Here is a 25,515-nt window from a genome sequence, read left to right as displayed (position 1 = left end):
TTTATAGAATGAGTCTATTCTTACGATAGTGCATTTATAGAAGGAGTCTATTCTTACGACAGTTACCTTTATAGAATGAGTCTATTCTTACGACAGTTACCTTTATAGAAGGAGTCTATTGTTACGACAGTTACCTTTATAGAAGGAGTCTACATGTTACATGTTACATGTTGAAATCATCATAGTCAAGTTAATTGCAACAAGAGAGAAAATCAAGTTCTCTAACTTATGTAGTTATAGGTTCTGGATATGACCAGATGATTCAATACGCTTTTTTCCAACAGTCAAAAATTAATCTTCACAAAAAAGTAAACGAAACATGTGCTAAATCCATAGGCCTAATACCAATCACAAGTAAAGAAATGTGTCCCATGAAAATATATTCTAAAGCCCCCTCCTTTTCGTGATTTTACAATAGTTTTATTTTCTTCTCCTCTATATCCTACACCAGCTGTTTCCTAGCATAACTGACTGATTTGTGTATTATAAACATATGTTAGACCCATAGGATTATTATTAATCACAGGATGAAAACAAAATGCGTACTTTGGTCCATGAATATTTTCAGAATACTATAGTTGGGACTTTTACCTACAGTTGTTTCATGTTTTGTCGTTGTATCTTTAAAATCAAACTCAAAAATACGCTAACCGATCAAAAAAGCCTTAAGTCGAAACTGACATATACTCTAGTGAGTAGCTTTCGTCTAATCATTTGGCGCTTTCCTAATAAGATGTCTTGAAATTTGTTGTTTGTACGGGCTTAAAATCAAAATAAGCCTTTTAGAGACCACATCTTAGCGTCAACACATTAACTAGAAGCCATCTTTATTGTGAAAAACGATAATATGAGCAGTTTCCTATAATGATTAGGTGGCTGCGTGTTTTGCAGGTCGTCGTTAGATCAGTAATCACACTATAACAGTTGTTGGTATAAAAGATGGCGCAGAATATTGAAAAACTTAAGCTGCCTGAGCAATCAAGATAACGTCTACACAAAACCTAAGCTACCTGAGCAATCAAGATAACTTCTTATAAAACAGAAATAATTTAACGAAAAAAGTGTATTTTTAATGATCCGGAGAAAATATTTTGTTTAAGTGCAAAGCTGTGCAATGGGATATATTTGCTGTGGTCATAGGGCTAAACCCTGGATTCTAGCGTTATTAGCCCTCAATCTTACCGGATTGGAGTGGAAGTAGTAAATACTTTAATATTTTTATTTATTTTAATCTATGAAAAATTAAGTAGAAACTCTTATGAAATTGTCTCTCGGTGAACCATCGGTAAATTTACAGTCTTGCAACGAAAAATCCAGAGTTTGTTTCCCTGCGGTAGACAGAGCGCAGGTAAGTAATTAGTTGTTAAAGCTTTATCGTAGCTGAAGAATAATAGATAGTGTCCTCTATAGGATAAATTTTCTTCCATAATCAGAAATTAAATATGAATACAGTATTCTCTCAAAATTGAGAAATAAAATTTTCTTCTTCTACAAAAACTTAAGCCTAAAGAATGTAATATTTCTCAGAGAGAATAATCATGTTCTTCAGCTCAGTTTGCTCTATTTAAAGCTAGTACAAAATTTACAAAGAAACGTTAAAATAAGTCTACACCCAACAACAAGAATTAAATCATAGAACTACCTCCTTTAGTGAATATAATTTTTAACAGAGGAAGACAGTTGTTTACACGAATACGAACGTAAAAACTACTTTATCATGAATATAACATAAGAAACTAATAAATAGTAGCCTCGGGAAACTACATCTATGTAGCCATCGTCTCATAAACAGCATACCACGTGACTGAAGAATGCAGTTATTGACGTCACTTTGGTACTTTCCGTTAAACAATGATACAAAACGTTAGGTACTACTAGTCTTTATTATATACGCTATGTATATCTGCTTTAAGTGCGTACAAGATCTGTTTATTATTCAAATATAAAAACATTACACAGAAGAAAAATAACGCTTGCTTATTATTAAAGTCATTTTAAGTTTTTAACATAATTTTATAAAAATAGCGATTATTTTTTCTAGTATACTGATTTTCATCAGTCTTATGGCATATTTAGTTATCGTATGAAATCTACTGAAGACAATATAATCGAAAAACCCACGCAATAAAGTGACATTTTAGCTTTCTGTTTATGTCAGCTCTATTTTGTTCAGTTATTTTTTGAACCATTTGTTTTTCTGCTTTGTAATTGTTATTGCGATATGTTCGTTCCAAGTATGAACGTATTATTGTTGCAGTAAAAACATAAACTGAAAACAAGGAAGCTACAGATAATGCGACAAGTACGTTCCAAGTATGAACGTATTACTGTTGCAGTAAAAACATAAACTGAAAACAAAGAAGCTACAGATAATGCGACAAGTACGTTCCAAGTATGAACGTATTACTGTTGCAGTAAAAACATAAACTGAAAACAAAGAAGCTACAGATAACGCCATATGTACGTTCCAAGTATGAATTGTTGCAGTAAAAAAATACGCTGAATACTAAGAAGTTACATATAATGCGAAAAGTACGTTCCAAGTTTGAACGTATTATTGTTGCAGTAAAAAAATAAACTGAAAACAAAGAAGTTACAGATAATGCAACAAGTACGTTCTAAGTGTGAATGTGTTATTGTTGCAGTAAAAAATGATAATAAACTAAAAACAAAGAAGTTACAGATAATGCGACAAGTACGTTCAAAGCATGAACGTATTATTGTTGCAATAAAAATGTACTGAAAACAAAGCAGTTACATATAATGAGAAAAGTACGTTCCAACTATGAACGTATTATTGTTGCAGTAAAAAAAAATAAACTGAAAACAATGAAGTTACAGATAATGCGACAAGTACGTTCTAAGTATGAATTGTTGCAATAAAAGGTATAAATAATGTAGGGAACAATCCTAACTGTGTGAATGACGTTAACCTGTTCGAAGCCGGCAAGTATTGACCTAATTAAGTAAAGTTTCCTCTCCTTTGGAGTAAATTACAGTATTTTGGAATGTTGAAAAAATGCAGAAGTGTAAATATTGTGCATACATCTAAGAAGTGTAAATGTTGTATATAGTTCTAAGAAGTGTAAATGTTGTATATAGTTCTAAGAAGTGTAAATGTTGTATACAGTTCTAATAAGTGTAAAATAGTTGAAAGTACATCATTTGAACAAAATGTACACCAAGTCAGCGGTAGGTTTACGAACTAAAAACTTTAAAATCCTTGGTTCGATTCCCTACGGTAGACACAGCAGATAACTCTGTGTGAATTTCGACACTTTCCCAACCGTATTCACGTGCTACTACGTAATATTCGTTCAGTTGATGTAGTTTCAACTCTTTCACGTTTCTTACATCTCTATGAATCAGTGAAGCCCCTGAATTGGACGAAGTTTCCTAATCACTTTCCAAATTACACACAGTTTCCTACATACGTTCATGTAGTACTTCAGTGTTTGTTCGTTTTTCGATGTAAATTAGAGGCAAAGGCGATAAGTAGAATTGTAGGAAATGTACAACTACGTAATACGAAATGGATGTGTAGCATACAGTATGATTTAGAAACTGTGTGTTCCTGAAAGAAAACGTGGTATTACATACTCCTAATTTGTGAATAACAAACTTAGAACCCTATACTGTAACCAACAGCTAAGGGTCAATTATTTAATGTGTCGGGTGAATTATTGGTTACGAATTTATATTTATAGAATTTATAGATAAATGCTAAAAAGTACGATCATGCTTTAAGGAAATTGGATGTTTTAAATGTTACTTAAGATTAAGATTTGTAAAGTGTTATATTAATTTCATACGGGGCTAGTCTTAATAAGGATTTTACAAGATTATCTCATTCTGGGCTAGTCTTAGTGAGGATTTCACAAGATTATCTCATTCTGGGCTAGTCTTAGTAAGGATTTCACAATATTATCTCATTCCGGGCTAGTCTTAATGAGAATTTCACAAGATTATCTCATTCCGGGCTAGTCTTAATAAGAACTTTACAAGATTATCTCATTCCGGGCTTGTCTCAATAAAGATTTTACAATATTATCTCATTCCGGGCTAGTCTCAATAAAGATTTCACAATGTTATCTCATTCTGGGCTGGTCTTAATGAGAATTTCACAAGATTATCTAATTCCGAGCTAGTCTTAATAAGAACTTTACAAGATTATCTCATTCCGAGCTAGTCTCAATAAAGATTTCACAATATTATACAATATTCTTAGATTATTTACTGTAATTTTAATTCTTTATATTATTACAAAGTATTCAAAAAGCTCGATCCAGGACCATAATGAACAATAAAAATAACCGATAAAAATTCTATAAAGTTCTGTATATAGATACTACGTTAGATGCACGTTCAAAAATAGAATATTGCGTATTTTAAAATCACTAAAAACCTACAGAAATTTCCATTAACAAGTAACCACTTTTAAACTGCTTCTTTAAACATTTAAAAGTACGTATTTCAAATACAACACAATTTCAGTTTGGTTAATTGAAAGCATTTTCGTAGTATTACTTTATATTTCCAAACTTTCTCTCTCTCTCTTAACAGGTTCATCATATAAGCAGTTATTCCCATTTTAAGTTCATTTCAGAGGGTTCCTGGACATTTGTTCTTTACAAACCTTAGTAAACCCAAAATGTTCTTTATAAAGTTTCTGACAATCACCATCTGCTGAATATTATGCTGACTTTTTTCATAACTTTATGCATTAAGTTTAACACTGTGAAACGCACAAATCAAGTTGTTGTTCAAATTAACCTTCATTAAAAAATGAGAGACCACGAAGGGAAGTTTTCAAGGGAAGAGGCCAGTAATCTCACTACCATCTGAATAGTTCTGCTATAGTAGGAGACAGAGTCCAAATATTAAGTGAAAAACATAATATAATTATATTTTGCCCAAAATCAAAGCATCATTAAAAACGTAAAAAGAAAAGTAGATGTTTTCAGACTAATTCTTCATTCATTTATTGATAGATAATTGAAACCACAAACTTGACAACACTTTCAAAAGCTCTTGAGCAAGTAGGGTACCTAACTCAATTTATGAAGGTCTCTTAGAAATATTTGAAAGCTCGTGGTCTAAACCAACTTCAATTATATGTTTGTTAGAGTAGTCTGAAGTGTCCTTTTTTATCAGATTGTACTCACTCAGACAGAAAATAATCTTGAAATATATTTGAATTCAATAACTTTTTTACGATTTCAGTTGAAACCTGGATACAAATTAGATTGTACATAAGTACTGTTGTAATCTTTCAACAGTTTTCATCTTTACCAGTTTATACGACTTTATTATGGTTGAAAACCAACTACTATGGTAATTTCTATGACGACATAGAAACACGAAAACATTAATTAGAACGTAAAAAGCATACTCTAGTGTACTGATTCACCAAATACACTGATGTTTACAGAGATGGGAATAAAAGCGGCTACTTTACATTAAAATAAAATTACAGCAGGTTTTCTCAAGCAGGCCTACAGTAGGAACAAGGTTAGGCTGTGAGCCAGCACTTCAATATTAACAATTAGCGCAAGCAATGGGAAAAAGAACAAACATAACACCGGTATTTGTAAAAATAAGGTTTACGACAAGAGTCCAAACGACGAAAATAGACAGTAACTAGAATAATTTGTATTAATGGATAGTGAAATCTAATAACACCTATTTGTGTTTCCGAATAGCCACATATCTTGAAAATCGAGTTCAGCCTTATAACCGAGTTATAGATGAAAACAGATCTTGAAAGCTGAAAACTCAAAGTTGGGGTGCTGAGAAGAAATTGATTTTGAAAGCTTGGAGCTCCCTCTCTCTCTTTTACGTTGGTTCGTATAAGTGGTTCTTAAAATCTTGAAACATTGAACTAGAAATGTGTGCTGTCGTGAAACATATAAACATTCTACAAGTATTTTCAGGATAGAAACAGCCTTGATATCTTTAAATGTATTTCCACGTTAATTCATCTTTCCTAGACATTTATTGGTATTGTTCGAATGCAACTCAAAATAATTTAGGATAATCACACGGATAAAAATCTTCAGATACTTTCTTAACTTTAAGATGTCTGCTATTTATTATACGTTTACCTTTCCTTTGATTTATTTACTCAGACAAAATCTCAGGTATTTAGTTCCAACTTTCCACGTTCGTAAAAAAAAAAGAGCTATCTGTAACACGTTTATTCACACTTCAGGTTTAGCGTATAAAATACGAAAGTTCTATAACAAATTATTTTTTACGAAACTTTTTTCTGAGCAGTAATTAAAAAATCTAAACAATCCGTAATAAAGCTTACTAGTTTGAAACATATTTTGTTACTCCTTTGATTATGAAACCATAGTACATGTATTTCATATTTACGACTAAGCCGCCGTCCGTAATTTTAAAATACTGACCATAGGGAAGGAAGTCAGTAAGCAGCATCCTCCCACCCACCATCCATGCTAAGGGATTTCTTTGGTTGTCACTTTTATAACGCTCCTACAGTTTAAAGTGCGCCAGTTCCTATACTCAGAGCTGTACCACAGAATAAATCCATGCCCCATGAAAAAATATATTACCTCCATTTTTGTATCTAACAAGTAAGCGTGGATCAAGGAAACTCCAGTTCTTGGAATCAGTTCTGAACACCAATTAAATTAAAATAAAAAAACACTACATGAAAATTGTCTTCAATTATCACTTTAAGGGCTTTACGTTAAAGTTTGTAAATAATATTCACTCTGAAGCACCATATTCTACGAAACATCACATGACCTCAAATGTATAATAAAATAATAATATTTTTCCAAATATTACATTTAATCCCATCTATACACCTATTAGAAAAGTTAAATAGTGAATTAATTTTTCTTACCTATTGTATAAGAGCATCCATCCAAGTGAATGGTGGCACTCTTACACTTCTTAAAGTGTCGAGTGTTCCTTTTCGTGGCCATCATGAAAATCAGAGCCTATTTCATAACATATAAACGTTGTGTGTGAGTGTCTATATATATATAATATCAATCAACTGGCTAGAGGGATCCACTCCGAAAAATTAGAGAAACGTCAAAGCGTAAGGAAATTGGAATTTTTAACTTTTGGGTCCAATATCTTGGAATCTTATGTGATAACAAAACATAAACAGAATTAGAATATGACCATAAGTCAATGAGATCTCCAGTTGCACGTGAGATTGGTACTTTCAGGATGTCTAAAACATCGTTATAAATCTGAATTTATAATGCTGCAGTCTGACTCGCATAAAAACTGGTCCAGATGGAATTTGGATTAATTGACTTAATCGATCTTGTCTCTACGGGGTGGGGGGCATCGATCGTTACCTTCGCCCCCTTAAAGCTATAGTCAACTAACTGTCTTTTGCTCGCCACGCTAACTTGTACTGTTTACAGAACGGATCTGACAAGTGAAGTATTATTTCCCGTTACTCGAACCATACGTCATTACAACGTCATTTCCTTGTATTTGGCATTGGTAAGCAAGCTGTCTATCAAAACAACCTGGAAGATACACATGGTTTGAAGTGTATAGCGGAGCGCGAAAACAAATGGAAACATGACAAAAAATAAAATCCTTAAAGTTGAGACTTTAATCTTCCCTCTCAACGGTTGTTTCTTTGATCGTCATTGTTAATATTAAAAAAAAAAAACACGCCGTTCGTGCTTTTTTGAATTTTCGTTAAACTTTTAAAAACTATTGTCATAAAATATGTTTAGTTAATTAGCAAAATATTTTTCTGTGCTCATGGAAAAGCAACAACTCAAGTTTTATCCATTTTTCAATAGTAAGTTGAACTGCGGTACTGATTCAGTTAAGAGTATTTTTTTTCTCCCTCAAATAAAAATTCTTTTAGTTACTGTGAAGTGGAATTACTCTCTACTTCTAACTGAGCTAACGTTTTTCTTTTAGTACCTCTCATTTTTGTAATGTATAATACCTTAACAAGTAATATGCAGGTACTGCCTAGAGAAGTACTAGTTACATATATACATAACGATCGTTTGTTCAGATTCAAATACTTTTCATAAAATACAAATAATATTGTAATCACAACAATGATACACCATAAATATATATCTCACAAGCATTTATTTTTTTCTTACTCTTTTGATCTGTTTCTCGATCCTTGTAGCATCAAGAATTTGTTTGATCTATATCGCGATCACTGTAGTATCAAGAATTTGTGTTTCGTGATCTTAATGACATAAGCATCGTTTTTATTTCTCGATCATCGGAGCACCAAGGATTTATTTGATCTATCTCTCGATCACTGTAACATTAAGCAGTTGTAACGGTCTAAAATAACATGCCGCTACAACAATGGTTCAATAATAACAACAACGAAAAACAAAAAACATTTATTAAACTGTAACAACACTTGGAATAAAATTTAGCAGTTACCAAAAACACAGTTAATAAACACGTGCCTGGTCAGGATACTAATGTTAATGAACAATAAAACATAAATATTAATTATTTCAAATTCTGTAATTAAGGAAAGAACCAGAAAAATACCTAATTCCAAAACAACAACAACAACAAACAATGGTCTGAAATCACTTTTCTATATTAATAACAATATCGAGTGACAGACAGCATTAATTCACGAACTATCTCGTGACTTAGTTTATGAAGTTTATGGCAGGATATGTATTGACTGCTTAGGACACGAGAGTACATCTCATGTAATCATAAATTTACATAATCTTTTGATGCATTAATAATATCTGTACGTCACCGCTGAGGAAACTGGTGTCAATTTCATGATACATAGATATTTACTCAAAATATATGTGATCAGCTAAAAGGTGATTTAGTGTTTAATGTAACTAAAAATTCATATATAAACTGAACATAGATGGAATAATAAATGAACGATAAACAAAACCACAACCAAGATAATATAACTTGCTATCTCACAAATCTAACAGCAAAGATTTGTTTGATCATAGAAACTCTTGATGTTGCAATGACTGAGAAATAGGCCAAACAAATCCTGATATTTCGGCGATCGAAAGATAGATCAAGCAGCAAAACTTCAGAAAATTAATTTATTAACTGCCAGAAATACAACATAACAAGATGTATAGATGTATTAAATTCCAGATGAATCCGGAAACAAGGCCACTAGGCTTAGACCTAATTTAGCAGTGGGAAGGCAGAGAGAAGGCAGCTAATCATCACCGCCCACTGCCAACTCTTGGGCTACTCTTTTACCAACGAATAGTGGAATTGACCCTCACAATATAACGTTCCCACGGCTGAAAGGGAGAGAATGTTTGGTGGGATGGGGATTCGAACCCATGACCCTCAGATTGCGAATCGAGCGCACTAACCACCTGGCCATATTGCTCCCTTGCACTACACATCTGGCTTGTCAACTCCAAAATTTAGAGCTGTAACACAGGGCCAACCCACGTCCCATGAAATAATATATTATCTCCATGATAAATTAACATTATTGTACCTAATAAGCATGCTTAGGTCAAGGAGACTCCAATTCTTGAAATCAGTTCCCTGCCCAATGAAGACCAATTAAATGGGAATAAAAGGCGCCATATGAAAATTATCTTCAGTAATCACTTTAGGGGCGTCCTGTTTCAAGATCTCCCAACACGCGACCAGGATCTCCCAATATCAACCTTTTTAATAAATAATTTAACAAAAAGAATAGAGCCTCAAAATTCAATTTCACAGAGTGCCAACCAGGATATAGTAAATATTTATTCACTTTATGTCATATTGTTATACTTTGTTGTGTTATACTATTTGTTTGTTGTACCACTTTCCAGTGTATCGAGTGAAAGAACATTTTCAATGTTGGGAAAGATCGTAACAAAGAATAGGACTCATTTAGGTCCTGACACAGTATGTGCTCTTTTAAACTGCGAATTTAACTCAGATTCCTCAGCCAGTAAATACAAGCATAGCAAGCAGGTATTGAAAGATGCCAAAAGTGTAACATACGGATATAACAAAGAACACTAATCAGGATATGTGTATTTTTTTTATTGTTCAATTCTTACAATATAAATTCGATGACGAGGAACCCACTTTGAGACTAAAAATGATTGGAGACGGCTTGAATGGGTAATGAAGAAAAACTTTGATATAAGTTTAACATAACAGCAAATGTACAACGCTTCAACAAGGTTTTTTTATCATAAGTTTATAACAATATTAGCAGGTGACTGTGATTCTCTTAGTATATAAGCCCACTGTATATTGAAAAAAAGAATACACTATTTCAATCATATAAGTGTAAATAAATGTCTGAAGTTCCCCAGAATGCATAAAAATGCACCTTTTGTTCTCAATTTTCTGGGGGAGCATTCCCCCCCAGGGGACGCTACTCGCTTTTGCAGTGCTTCTACAAAAAATCTCCCGATTGGGCACGTCTCAGTGTTGACAGGTATAGACGTTTCCCTAATTTTTCGGGATGAATATCAGTAGTGGTGAATATGTCCTACAATAGATACTGATCTTCACAATGGCCAAGAAAAAGAAACCTTGACACAATAAGAAGTGTGATACCACTTACTTGGATGGATGCTGGTTTTTTTGTACAATAGATGAGAGAACTTAATCGCCATTTAGCTTTTCTAATAGATGAATAGCTTGTATTACAGTTTGTATATCGAAATATTATTATTATTTTAATTATACATTTGAAGTTATGCGATGTTGCTTAGAATATGTTGTTCTTGAGTGGAGGTAATTTACAAACTTTCACATAAATTTTTCAGCTTTATGAAGTTCACACGTTCAGACCTGTCAACGTTCCAGATTTCGACGGGAGTTTCTTGATATGAATAATATTAATTTTTTTCTATCACGTAAGGATTTTTTACAAGTCGGGAATTAAAAAAACTTAGATCAAATTATTATTTCGTTTACCACAATGAACATTTTTTATTATTATGTTTGGGTTCTAGAACAATCGATAAGACTCTCACGTCGCGATTGGTCTAGAGAAATCTATAGCCACTGGTTGTCAACATTTTAAGCATAACAAAATGTGACCCGAATTTAATGAAAATGAGTCACTTATGTAAAAGTGCATATGACGTTTTGTGAAAAATCTGTACGTGATGGAGAAAAATGGATATCATTTTCAGATTCGGCGTACAGGAATTACTGTAGAACATGTAAAAGTTTTAGACAATAAAACCATCGTAGGCCTATGTTATTTCTTTGTGTTTTTCCTGTTTGAAAATTCTGGATCAGTTACTGAAAACTTGCCACTTATTTTGACTAATATCCTTATGGAATCTTATAGAAAAGAAACACAACAGGTTATAATACTCCACTTGTAAGTTCTGTTCTGTAAACAGTACAAGTTAGCGTGGCGAGCAAAATAAAGTTGACCATAGTTTTAAGAGAGGTGATAGGAGCGATCAAATCCCCCCGGGGAGGCAAGAGCGATGAAGTCAATTAATCCCAGTTCCATCTAGACCAGTTCTTATGCGAGTCAGACTGAGGCATTATAACGGAGTTTTATTGATCCTGGAGGTACCAATCTCACAAGCAATCGAAGATCTCATAGACATATGATCGTTATTCTAGCTCTATTTTCTTAATGTTATTATAATTATATGATATCGGACCTCAGAGTTAAAGTTTTCAAAATCTGCGTAGCTGAATTATGGAAAATCCGTTATTAAAACCAAAACAACTTTTATGAATTTTACATTCGTAGGCCTGTGTAATCTAAACTTGGTAAGGTATCAATTATTTACAAATAATAACTTTAGGGGTGCGGTATTTAAACGATTATTAAATTACCAACAATATATTATTTAATTTTTTTTTATTAAATAACAAATATACATTGTAAGCGTGGATCGACTTTATTGAGTTTGTCAGCATAAAACTTGGTAATCGTTCATTCAAAAATCCTCTCTAGCTACAATTTTTATGACATTCCAGAAAGTGTAAGGACCTTAGCGCGTATAGAACCGTTTTTCTTCCAAGTTACACATGCAGCGAGACAGAGTATAATTCATTCTATTGATCCATCCGTGTTAATAATTAGGAATTTTTCGTACCTGACAAGTTCTTCTTAGACAATAATTTTCAACTTATAATTCTATTGCACTTTACTAGACAAGATCAATAGGCTGATAATCTCTGGACACATTTTTTCGCTCCCAATCGATCACAAAGTAATTATAATTTGTTCACGGAGAAAAATTACTTATCACTACTATGTAACACGCATTTACAACTCAAACTATCGGTAGACTAATAATTCTCTGTTACATTCATTGATCTGAAATCAAATAATGAAACACACACACACACACTGTGGAAAATGTTACTTGTCTTGCTTTAGTAATGGTTGTGATAATGCAGCGACCTCTACATTTGATATTGTTTAGGAATACAAGATTTATGTTTGGCTTGATAAACATGGAATTTGAAGAGTGAACAAATCATAAAACATTGTACAAATATGTAGAAATAGATAAACAGAAAAATAAAACACAGATAAACATATTACCACTTAGGTGTTTAAAAACTTACCCTGCTTCATGCTTAGCACGTGCTCTGGTGTAATAACCATCAATAGATTTGGGCTTCACCAAAATAGCCTGATCAGCTGCTTCAATAGCAGCGTTAAAATCCTGTTAAAATCAAAAAAAATTAACTTTACGTGTAAGTTTATACATATGTACATATATACACAGTAACTTACAAAAAAAAGTTACCAAACACTTATTATATAAAATGTCTATATTAGGCAAAATCAAATTTGAGGTAACAGTTTTATCCTTTCGTTACCTTCTTAAGGTTACAGAGACTCGATTCTCTGTTGCAGAGAACTTAGATTCAAACATGGCGAAATTTTCAAAACCTCTAACTGTCAACTTACATGTTGGTGAATGCAATAAAAATGTCAAAAATTCTATATATTTTTATGTATAATATATAACATTAAAAATTCCCTTTTGTATTCATTTAACGTAATAATTTGTTTCGCCTTGTACCAAAAATTGTACTAATTCACTAAGTAATAGTAAAAGAATCCCAAATGAGCGGCACCAATGTAGCCAATATTAAGAACTTTGAGGCCTTTTTAGCTAGCTCCCAAAGGACTTTTAACTATATCATCATCAACGGTATGAACACCACCTTAACAGCAATTAACTTTGATCAGTCAACTAAAACGCTGCATCACAGGCGGCTAATTAAAATTTCCAGCTAGAACTACACCAGTGACACCTAGACTTGAAATATATAAAGGAAACAGGAAAAGAATTTAATTTAATTTTCATTTCTGCCGATAATTTCAATTATGGCCCTACATTAATTTGTCTTTGATTTCAAATACAAAATTAAATAATTTATTTTCCCTTTCGATTTTTTTCTATTTCTTTTCTCAAGAGTATAAATTATATTGGAGGTTTGTCCAAATAAAGATCATATTATTAAATCCACTATTATAAGTTATTGTAATAAATTGCATTATAATTGTGAAGTAATAACCTACAAAATGTGTACTTTGTTACATTAATTATATGAAAACTTTATTTTGGTACAAGTACTTAATAATTATTACATTATTGAAGTAACATAATTCATTATCGACCAGTAGCTGCTGTTATTTAGTAAAAATATGTTTCAAGCTTTAAAGTGTTCAGTTTTCCTCAAAACAAAACAAGTAAATATGTATGTCCACTCGCGACCATCAAGAAGTAGCTCCATCTAACGGTGGTAATATTTTTTTTTCATATATAGTGTGTTTGTAATTTATCAATCTACGTTCTGCTTTAAAAAAATATAAAAAATATAATCATTGTTTTAACAATTATTGGAACATTTAAAATTTTATGAGTTTAAGTTTTGGTTACTCTAAGATAATGAGTAATAGCAATGTATAAAAATAAAAGTGAATACTACCTACCGGTTGTCTCCCTGTGGTCAATAGTTTGGATTGGAAACGATGCCACACTATCTGACCTAAGCACTGACAAAATTAGTGCTAATTGATAGGAGAGAACCACTATGGCTGGCGCTACACTATCTGACCTAATTACTGACAAAATTGGTGCTAATTGGTAGGAGAGGACCACTTTGGCTGGGGCTACACTATCTGACCTAAGCACTGACAAAAATATTAAACAGTTTAAACAAAATTTGATATAAAAGTGTTTATTTGTGTTGGACAACAAACTATTAATTGACCTTATAATGGGTGTGTCCTCCTCTCGCAATAATGACAGCCTGGCAGCATTTTCCCATGCCTGGGATCAGTCTGGTGAAAGTCTATTGCTGCATATTGTTCCATTTTTGGGGTTAGGGCGATTCCAAGCTCCTCTAAGCTAGTAGGTTGCAGTGAACGAGCTGATACTACTGCTTGCAGTCTGTCCCAAGCGTGTTCAATAGGATCAGGTCAAGTGAGCATGCTGGCCAGTCCATTCTCTCGAAACTTTCGTCCTCCAGGTACTGGTTCACCAGCCTGGCCCTGTGTGGTCTTGCATTTTCATCCATTAAAATGAAATCTGGACTCATGGCTTCTGCGTATGGTCTCACAAAAACATCCAGAACATCCCTGTACCTTTCTCCGTTCAAAGGACCATTCTGGAAGATGTACAAGTCTGTACGACCCCTGAGACTGACACCACCCCAAACCATCACTGACTCACCTCCATATCGACCATGTTCTATCACATTCACATCTGCGTATCTCTCATTAGTTCGTCTCCACATTCGAGTGCATCCATCGTGATAGTACAGGCAGTACTTGGACTCATTTGTGAAAAGAACATTTGACCAAGGAGTCTGTGTCCAGTCCAGATATTCCCTACACCATTCAAGCCTGTGCTTTCGGTATTTGGCTCTCATTGGAACTCGCACTGTGGTCTTCTTGATTTCAGTCCAGGCTGCATGGAGTCCGTTTCTCGCTGTCTGGATGGATACAATAACTCCAGAAACATTTCTGAGGTTTCTATAAAGACTTGTAGCATTCAAAGTCCGTTTTCTACTTGCTGATGTAACAAGGTATCGGGTCCTGTTGATGTGTTGTCACCCTTTGCTCACCACCAAAATGTCTTCTGTCCACTCTTCTTGTCTCTTGGAAGTGATTCCATGCCACAGAGACTCCATTTTGACCGATTTCTAGTGCAGCGGCCCATCGAGAGGGCGGGGGTGGGGGAGGTCGAAGAGCTTTCACTGGTTCTTAAGGGCCTTAATAATACTTTAAATTATATTGTTTGTGAATACAGCTTAACTTCAAAAGTTCTAAAATTGGCACCTCTCTTCAAGTATTCTATTCTACTCAAAATTAACTAAGGATTACCAATTTCTAGTAATAGATTTAGTAGATAAAATTGTTTTTGAAATAGTATCTACGCAAGTGCTTTGTTTGACATGTACCTTGCAATTATCAAGAGTTTTTTCAGATTATGTGGTCATGCATGACCATCACAGTTTAACAGAAAGTGGGTCATCCCCTATTCTTAGAATTTTCAAATTGTTGGAGGCATTATGTGGTTCTTTAATCAGACAACCGTAGACAATTCCATGCCCTCTAAGACACATTTTGTAGCTTTAATGCTTCATTCAGTGCTCTTTGATGCCACGCTGGCGCCATCTGAAAGTGCAGGGACTCTCAAAAGGAATAAGGATGCTCCAAGGAGAGTTATCCCAGAGAAGGGTTTCTTGGGGTTAGCTCATGTGAACGAAGCAAGACTCGTTTGATTCGTTTATTTGTTGAATTTCAAGCAAAGCTAAACGAGGGTTATCTGCACAAACCGTCCCTAGTTTTGCAGTGATAGAACAGAGGAAAGGCACCTAGCGAACACCACTCGCCACCAAATATTGGGCTACTCTTTACCAACGAATAGTGGGATTGATCGTCACCTTATAATGTTCCCACGGCTGAAAGGGCGAAGATGTTCGGTGACGGGATTCAAACCCATGACCCACATAATGCGAGTCAAGTGCTCTAACCATGCTAGAGTAAACTATTGGAAAACTGGATAGACACTTACATTTATTTTCCGTTTGCATTTGGACAGAAACACATACAATTGGAACTTGACTTGTTGAAATGCTTGGAAGTAATCCTTCATGGTTTCATCACTAGGGCATTTTTTCAAGGCATACTGGTAACGGTACGCTGCTTCCTTCAGTCGGCCTTTCTGCAAAGCAGAAGTTTGGAATGGTTCAATAATTTATACTCTAAATACCAAGCATTTTGAGTAAATTTCTTTGCAATCAAACTATTAAAATATCTTATTCCTGTTACATATATTAGCAAATGGAACATTTCAGACTGTATTAAAAGGCCTAGAAAAACACTTCATTCTACTTTTTCACGTGAATTGTCGTGATCTTTGATATGCTCATTTAAATATAATACATTTCTAACAAACTTTTTATCAAAATAAAACCATCTTTAATTAATATATCCGAACCTTTTAAATTTTCCTTGAGTTTGTTTTTTGTTAAGTTCATAATTTCATAAGGGGCTATCTATGCTGTGCCCACCAAGCGTATCGAAACCCGGTTTTTAGCGTTACAAGTTTTTAGTTTTATTGCTTGGGGGGGTTTCTTTGAGAATTACTTATCAATATTTTAAATGTATAAAAAAAATACTTTATTTTTCCAATTATCTAATCCAGAAGTAAAATTAAAACAAGTACACTGACTAACCTTGTATAGAGTCGTTCCATCTTCATGAAGTTTTTTCAGCAAAAGCAACAACATATCAGGCTTGCCCTCAGTCATAGCCCAGGTCTGGGGGCCTAGAAATAAAAAGCGACATAATAATTATTTGAAAGAGCTTCCCACGTTTCAGTAAAAAGAGAAATAATTATCAAGCACAAATATCTATATTTAAATTCAAACTAAAGTCACACACAAACAAAACCTTGTGATTTTAGTCTGATGTTTTAAATATATTTATTTGTGCTTAGTATTGCTTGTTTTAATATTGGCATAAGGGTAACTTAAAATATAAATAAATGTATTAACCGTATACATTATTCTAATCGTCAACGGGACAGCTGATTAGAGAGCGAGTTAGCGATTAAGGTTATGATTTTTAAATAAAACCTGGTGAAGAAAAGAAACCAATAGGCCTAATAACGGTAATAAAATACAAACTAGATTCCAGAGAATATTTTTCATATATTCACTTTTTTCATCCATTATTATTTTGAAACACTACTATTTCAAAAGCTTAGTGGTCTAATTCAGAGGAACTGTTTGTTTTAGATTAAAGCTATACCGGGCTATCTGCTGTGTCCACTGCTGAGAATCAAACCCCGGATTTTAGCGTTGCAAGTCCGTAACTCACCGCAATTCCACTGGGAAAAAAAACATTTACACCCTAGTGTGGATTTTTCTCACTAGTATTAGGCCTAGGGATTAGCATCTCTAGATCTAATGGTATATTCTAATTAAATCGATTTTATTCCCAAAGTTAACTATTAAAACTGACAATATTTCCTGGTTAAGGAAGTTTCTGTGAAAGTTTAGAAACAAACAAATAAAATCTAGGTTACTCTTTCATCTAAATAATTTGGATGAAATTATGTCTAAAATCCATTACACTGTATGTAGAATATCATGGTACACTTTAATACAAGCTCAAGAAACATGGATGCATAGTCTTTCCAAATAAAACATTTTGTTGGGAGTTACGCACAAAGCTGTAAAATGAAGCTTATGAAGAAAACCCTTATTTATTAACATATAACATATTTTTTATGTAGATAATCATTGCAAGTTTAAAACTGGACTGTTACCAATTTTGGCTCCTCTCTGAAGAAAACAATTAACTGCAGCCAAATTTTGACAACTAATGGCTCGGTCCAAAGGTCTCATGCCAGTGAAGTCCACGTGCTCTACAACTGCACCTTGGTCCATCAACAGTTTTACCTAAACAGAAATGAATAATGTTAAAGGTTGTTTATTATCATTCATACTTGTTAGGATTAAAAAAAAATTATTTGTTGTGTTTTTAATTTAGAAAAATAAAACTTTCTCTTCAATTTACATTTAAGAAATACACTATTGCAGTCATATTAAAAGCATAGTTTATAAGTTTAACACGTTTTTCTAAATGGGAGAAGAAGAATACTGGCTAAAAATAGATAATTTTTCATTAGTGAAAAATTGAAAGGTAGAAAGTTTTGTGAAAACTAATCAACTATCTTGTATTTCTGCTTATACTTAAGTTATATAGAACCCATAGGTCACAGAAAAATACTGGAAACAGTGTGTGAGGAACTGTGTGTCCTACATAGGTTACACTACACCAAAGCTTGTTTTATGTTTTAACAACTAAAACTGCTGTCTAACACTAAGAATACTTATCTGTTAACTTACAACGCTTGGATCCCCATTGTAAGCAGCCAGGTCCAGCGGTGTCCGACCATTTTTGTCAACATGATTTACATTGGCACTATGGTTTAAAAGACATTGTACAGCTTGTAACTGTCCTTTAATTGAAGCCCAAGATAAGGCAGTTAACTCATCTTTATCTGTGTTGTTAGGGAGAGCACCTAAAGACGAAAAGAATTAGCAGATCAAACAAGATGGATCCTGGAATGTTGGGAAGATTAACTCTGTCTACTTTTCAGTGAAAGTGTTGTAATCCAGACGATAACTCTTTCTACTTTTCAGTGAGTGCAGCAATTGTAAAATAATACATTTGAATTATAAACACCACTGAAATTAAATTATTGATAGATAAAACACCATCCAATTACCAAATAATCCATTAAAATCAGTATACAGTTTCTGAGGGTAATGTAGTACCATTATAGTTTGTTTATGATATACAACAACAAAATAAAACAGTGTATGGATCAGATGGAAACTGAACTAGAAATACCATTTTACATGAAAATACTTTTTATTTTCCTCTTAATCGATCTAAGGTTTAATTATTTTTTAGTTAAAGAACCTCCAAACACAGCAGGATCAATACAGCACAGGTGATGTGGAAATTATATTAACATAACTGCTTACTTTTTAACATTAACAATAAAATACAGAAGAGTTAAAAAGCCACTGGTTTTCCTAATACCTTTAGATAGTAGTAGCTCTAGAAGGCCTAAATGTCCTTCACTGGCAGCCAGTATGAGTGAAGTCTTGCCAGTTTTGTCAGGTTGTTCCAGAGCAGCTTTATAGTTCAATAGAAGTTCAGCTATTTCCCAATGGCCCTCAGCTACAGCACACGTCAGTGGTGGTTCTCTCAACTGATTAGTTGTGAAAACTGTTGCACCTCTTCGAAGCAACATTTCACATACTTTCCTCTGTCCTGCCAAACAAGCTGCAGTTAAAGGTGTGTGACCAGTAACGTCATCTGAATCATTAATTCCGACCTTGGTCATGTTTAGTATGAGTTCACAAACCTGTAAAACAATAGAAGAAAAAGGTACAATGGAAAATATAAATTAGAACCTTAAATTGCAAAAAACTTGAAAAATACTTTTTTTTAATACGATCTCATTTCCATTTTTTCTTATAAAACGCAAAAGATATAAGAGGACTCCATTCATGCAAGGATGTCATTTATATGTTAACAGGTGAATCATAAACTAAATTGAGTGTAAATACAAAATAATGTAAGATCAATGATAGGCATGTCAGAGTCAGTTTTGGTTTGGCTTGTTTTGAATTTCATGCAAAGTTACACGAGGGCTATCTGTGCTAGCCGTCCCTAATTTAGCAGACTAGATGGGAAAGCAGCAGGTCAACACCATCAATTCTTGGGTTACTGTTTTACCAATGAATAGTGGGATTGACTGTCACATTATAATGCTCCCATGGTTGAAAGGGCAAGCATATTCGGTGATGGAAATTCAAACCTGTGACCCTCAGATTGTGTGTCAAGCACCTCAACCACCAGGCCTTGCCATGTGCCTTTCAGAGTCAAATTAACTTGTTTCAATTTATTGATACACATTCACATGACATCACACAAGTGGTAAAACCACATATTACCATTACATCATACAAGTGGAAAACCACGCATTACCATTACATCATACAAGTGGAAAAACTGCACATTACTATTACATCATACAAGTGGAAAACCCACACATGACCATTACATCATACAAGTGGAAAAACCACACATGATCATTACATCATACAAGTGGAAAAACCACACATTATCATTACATCATACAAGTGGAAAAACCACACATGATCATTACATCACACAAGTGGTAAAACCACACATTACCATTACATCACACAAGTGAAAAAACTGCACATTACATCATACAAGTGGAAAACAATACATTACCATTACATCACACAAGTGGAAAAACTATACATTACCATTACATCATACAAGTGGAAAACCACACATGACCATTACATCATACAAGTGGAAAAACTGCACCATTACCATTACATCACACAAGTGGAAAAACCACACATGACCATTACGTCATACAAGTGGAAAAACTACACATTACCATTACATCATACAAGTGGAAAAACCACCATCACTAGGTGGGAAATTTGCCAAAAAAGGTTTCTTAAACTATCTCTTTTTAGTAAGCATTAACTATAACTTCGTCCTAAAATAAACATGATATAGAATAATATTCTTGATTGAAAAGCAAAAAAAGAAAGTTTAAAGCATTTATATAAATAAGTTAAGTGTGCAAAATTTCATACAAGAAAATAGTACCTCCAAAGATTAAAAAATAACATTCTAAAGTACTCGGAAATTGTTTCACGAATGGTTAATATCATAACAGTGAATGGTAGGTATTTCAAAAACACTGGGATTTTACCAACTGAACATATGTTACACGATTTAATAGAGTTGGCTGTAACAATGTTGTCAACATACCGCTGCATGGCCACTAAAAGCTGCTGATACAAGAGACTGTTGAGCAGCTTGTTCCAGTTGAGGACCTTCCTTGCTGTTTAGTGACCAGTCGCACTGAACAAGGTAATTGACCACTTCTAGGTGTCCATGGAAAGCTGCATACACCAAAGAACACTGTCCCCCTTTATCATTTTGATTTATCTATTGAATTAGAATGTGAATCTGTATTAAAGTATATAAATTTTCAAAGGCCATTTTTAGCAAAATAAGATCAAAAATTAATAGCTTGAATACAAAAATTGAGAAGGCCTACTATTTACAGAAATGTTTTTACTTATTATTTTGATACAAAAGTAATAAACCACTCACCTTAGCTCCTCTGCTCAACAAAAGACAAATAATTTCAAGGTGACCTCTCTGGCTGGCTAAACAAAGAGCATCTTGGCCAAAGTCATTAGTAGCACTAGGATTGGCACCAAACTCAAGCAAAATTGCAACCATTTCTAGTATCCCTTCATAGGCAGCAACTACAAGAAATGGAGCATTCCCCATTTGTCCAGTTCTTCCATTTGGATCTGCCTTAGCTAAAAGAAGTAATCGACTAACCTGCAATAAGAGGATATGGTATATTTCATTTAGTTTTTGTCTCTAATAATCATATTATTCCTTTGCACCAAGGTAACACGTTAAACATCATATGTTCAATCCTCTTTAAAACTACAAAATGAGGCCTAGCTACTGGTGAAGGGCATGTCTCAAAATTACAAACACTCTTAGTGAGTTTTTGAATCAAACTACTAATAACTGTTGTGGCAATATTTCTGATAACTATTTCATCAGAAACCACATTTTACAGCAAACATCATTATATCCTAATGATGAAATTTTGAGTCAGTGTACTAATTATGTTACCTTCACATTTGGACTGTACACATTGCGTATAGTTGTCAATGCAGCTGTAATATCATCAGTACTTTGTTGTATCCAGTATGCTTGTAAATCACGAGGAGCCAACTCTGGTGCTAATGTCTCCTTAGCAGTTGATCTGTAAATGTGTGCCATAAGCATATGGTGACCTAACTCTAAACACTGCTCCGGAGTCAGAGGTGCTTCTGACCGACTCATTCGTAAACAAATCAGAGCATGACCATTCCTGTTATAAAAAAAAATAAAGCATCACAGAATAAACAGAGTATTTCTAAACAAAAGTTTTAACTTTGAAAAAATTGATGCATATGACAGTAATGAATATCAAACCTGTATTATCACACAGAAAGCAGTGAGTGTGTTCTTGTATTACATAAAGTTTTTATAAATAGTTTTACCTTGACCACACACAATGAATATATATATGTGTATTTATTTATAATTACTTTATTCCTATTACTTATCTAAACCCTAAGTTAAGTTCATTATAGAGGTTTTGTATATTAATAAAACAAAGCAAACAACTAAGTTTGTTTGTTTGAAGTTAAGCACAAAGCTACACAATGGGCTATCTGTGCTCTGCCCACCACGGGTATCGAAACCCGGTTTCTAGCGTTATAGGTCCGCAGACATACCGCTGTGCCAGCGGGGTCAACAACTAAGTGACTTAGATTATTCCTGAAGCTAAACCATACATCTATGAATACGTAACGTTTCTAAACAATTATATTTCAATATTTTGTTAATGAGAGAAAATTAAATAGCATTATGACATTAAAGTTTCAAACAACACTCAGTATGATAAGTTGAATAGTGTCTTAATTATTTATTCAAGTTTTACAGATTAATAATTAGGAAATTAAGTACTATGCGTTATCAAATCTTCACAACAGAAAAAGTTGTAATTAACATTTATAGTGGTTTGATATAGTTTAATGGAAAAAAAAAACGGAACATTTAAATAGATCAAGCCTTTATATATATATATATATATATTCATTCGTTGTATTCTAGTAAAATAAAAAAACCACAATTTATACAATCATTGCTAAAATATTATTGCATGTTTGTATTGTAATTTGTAATTGGAAAAATATACACTTTGGCAAAAATTTTACAGTACTTTCTGCTGTTTACGATATTTTTCACTTTCAATAAAATATGATTTAATTATAAGAATCCAAAGCTATAACACACTCCATGGTAAACAGAAGTGACTTAAGTATTTGACATACTTGACATCACATAAAAATTTGGTATTTTCATTTCCCTCCCTTCTCTTTAGCCACTCTCTTAAGCATGGATGAGAGAACATCAGAGACTGGTCCTGTCGAATGACTAAAAACTGACCACTGAGCAGTATATCTAGTTGTTGGCAGAATTTCTCCCACGCGAGAGGCTGGTCAATAATTCCAGCATTCACACTATGAAACAATTCAACTGGCTTCAGAGGATAGAGAGATGCTAGACTGACCTGCAGTAGAGGGCTGACCTATGGAGAAAACAAAATGGATGATTTGGGTGAAATTGAACCAGATCGTCAATAAATGACCACTACAATTATAAAGAATAATGTATTTTTCCTTATGACACTTTTATAATAACTTTGTTAGATCATCAGCATCGAGATAGGATTAGATTTGAATATCACACTTGTCAAGCATACTGCTGGTATCTTTTACAGGGTTTTGCTGTAAAACGTTTATTTTCAATAAATACTTCACAACTAAACACCATTCGAAGCATAACTAGTTCCCATATTTTTATCTCTAGAAATGACACATTAGCCCTTAGATTAAAAGTACCTAAATGATAACATTTCAAGACCAGACAGGAGCTAGTTTATGATTAAAAAGGAGTATCAGTTACGTTGGAAGATTTGAACTGAAAAAAAAAGAAACAAGCTCCGAAATTCAACAGAATCCGATAGGTGAAACTTTTGGATGTGATAACAAAAATATTGGTTCATTTTTCAATTGATGAAAATTGTCAGCTCTGAAGAGTCACCATATCGATATCTCAGTCGCCGACATTTTTAAAAAATAATAACACTGACTAGCAAAAAAAAGTGTATTTTTTCAATGATTAATATCTTAAAAATCTTTAAAGTTACTGTCAAAATACTATAATTGTAAGTGTATAATATATTGCAAATGTTTTTATGCCATCTTTGTAGCATAAATTTTCTATTAATACACAAAAAGCGTGAAAACAATTCTAACTTAACATAAAATATAACTTCATAAAATTGACTTACTCTTTCATAAGCCTTGATTGTGGTAAATTTGAGATTACAGGATAATAAGTACACTTCACTCAAGCTAACAGGTATCACTTTGTAGCTACTACTTTTCACCACTAGATGGCCCTTCTCAATAAGATCTAGTACGAGTTTTATGTACAGCATGCAACCTTTGCTTAATGACACCAGATGGTTGGCAAACCTAGCAGTGGTCAGGAAAGAAATTATGATTATATAAACAAGTGAAGTTAAAGAACATTGTTTAAAGAAAAAAGAATCGGTACATATCTCGCTTTCATAATATACAACTGCATTGCATAAATAACAATGTTAATTCTGCATTTAATTGAATTTATGAATTGTTGAAACCATCAGTTAAAATTAAATAGTTACCAAATAATAAAAAATGATAATATTACTGAGGAGATCTTAATTTTGTGCATACATTAAAAAAATTAAAATACCAAAGTACTTAACAACATTATTATTTATAATTGTTATATATATATATACAAGTTTGAATAGAACAATAAAAGTAAGCTATACCTAGAAACGTTTTTTAACAATTTGTTTGGACCCAATGCTGTATTAGTTCTTCTGAAAATATCACGGATATAGGTTCTGCTCTTTAAAATGAATTGTAGATAATGCATTTTAAATGACAAAATTTAACATAGTAAAAACATTTTACTTTACGAAAAAGTTAAATAAATTTAACTCGTAAAAATACGTTGAGAAAGTAAACACCACCAAATATGCATAATTTGGCTAATATCATTAAAAAACGTTTGGTTTGTTTTGAATTTAGTGCAAAGCTACACGAGGGATATCTGCGCTAGCCGTTCCTAATTTAGCAGTGTAAGACTAGAGGGAAGGCAGCTAGTCGTCACCACCCACCGCCAACTCTTGGGCTACTTTTTTTACTAACGAATAGTGGGATTGACCGTCACATTATAACTCTCCCACAGCTGAAAGAGCGAGCATATTTGGTGGCACGGTGATTCGAACCCGCGCCCCTCAAATTGCGAGTCAAGTACCCTAACCACCTGGCCATGCCGGGCCACATTAACATTAAACAATACTTTTTTTATATATATATAACATAAACTAAGTAACGAAATATTTTCTTATATAAATACTTGCGGGATCGAAGCCCGTAGTCAAATATGCTGGCCCTTTTAGCCATGGATGTGTTATATATAATACGATGGTGAATTCCACTATTCGGTTAGAGTACCCCAACAACTGGCGGTGAGCGATGTTGACTAGCTGCCTCCCCTATCGTTTATCACATGAAAATTAAGAACGACTCTTGAAGCTAGCCCTCGATTCGTTTTGGAAACAAACATATAAATACTGAAGCTCCTTCTAAAAACGGATCTACACAGCGTTGTCACAAGTAAATAGACACCACCTTTTCAGAAAAATGAAATTTTCAGTCATATTCACATGAATTGATAAATTTATAATTTAATTAATATCTAGTAGATCTTCCTTTTGCTTCATGGAGTTTTTTCTA

The 25,515-nt window shown here is 33.4% G+C and overlaps 1 protein-coding gene across 1 annotated transcript in view; it reads right to left on the bottom strand.

Annotated features, from left to right (window-relative positions):
* Positions 1-25,515, bottom strand: part of LOC106465093 (protein TANC2-like) — a 55,444-nt gene that overhangs the window by 4,215 nt on the left and 25,714 nt on the right. The window contains exons 12-22 of the mRNA XM_022392921.1: positions 24,012-24,198; positions 22,990-23,246; positions 21,740-21,980; positions 21,197-21,433; positions 20,849-21,028; positions 19,064-19,391; positions 18,361-18,536; positions 17,778-17,910; positions 16,681-16,772; positions 16,017-16,166; positions 12,547-12,647 (exon numbers count right to left, since the gene is read on the bottom strand). Coding sequence (XP_022248629.1) covers positions 12,547-12,647; positions 16,017-16,166; positions 16,681-16,772; positions 17,778-17,910; positions 18,361-18,536; positions 19,064-19,391; positions 20,849-21,028; positions 21,197-21,433; positions 21,740-21,980; positions 22,990-23,246; positions 24,012-24,198 — 2,082 coding nt within the window. The remainder of the gene's footprint in view (positions 1-12,546; positions 12,648-16,016; positions 16,167-16,680; positions 16,773-17,777; positions 17,911-18,360; positions 18,537-19,063; positions 19,392-20,848; positions 21,029-21,196; positions 21,434-21,739; positions 21,981-22,989; positions 23,247-24,011; positions 24,199-25,515) is intronic.

The sequence above is a fragment of the Limulus polyphemus genome, unplaced genomic scaffold (genome assembly GCF_000517525.1).
Source record: "Limulus polyphemus unplaced genomic scaffold, Limulus_polyphemus-2.1.2 Scaffold1833, whole genome shotgun sequence".
Lineage (NCBI taxonomy): Eukaryota > Metazoa > Arthropoda > Merostomata > Xiphosura > Limulidae > Limulus > Limulus polyphemus.
Note: the sequence above shows the minus strand (reverse complement) of the source record. Positions and strands in the feature narration are given on the sequence as shown.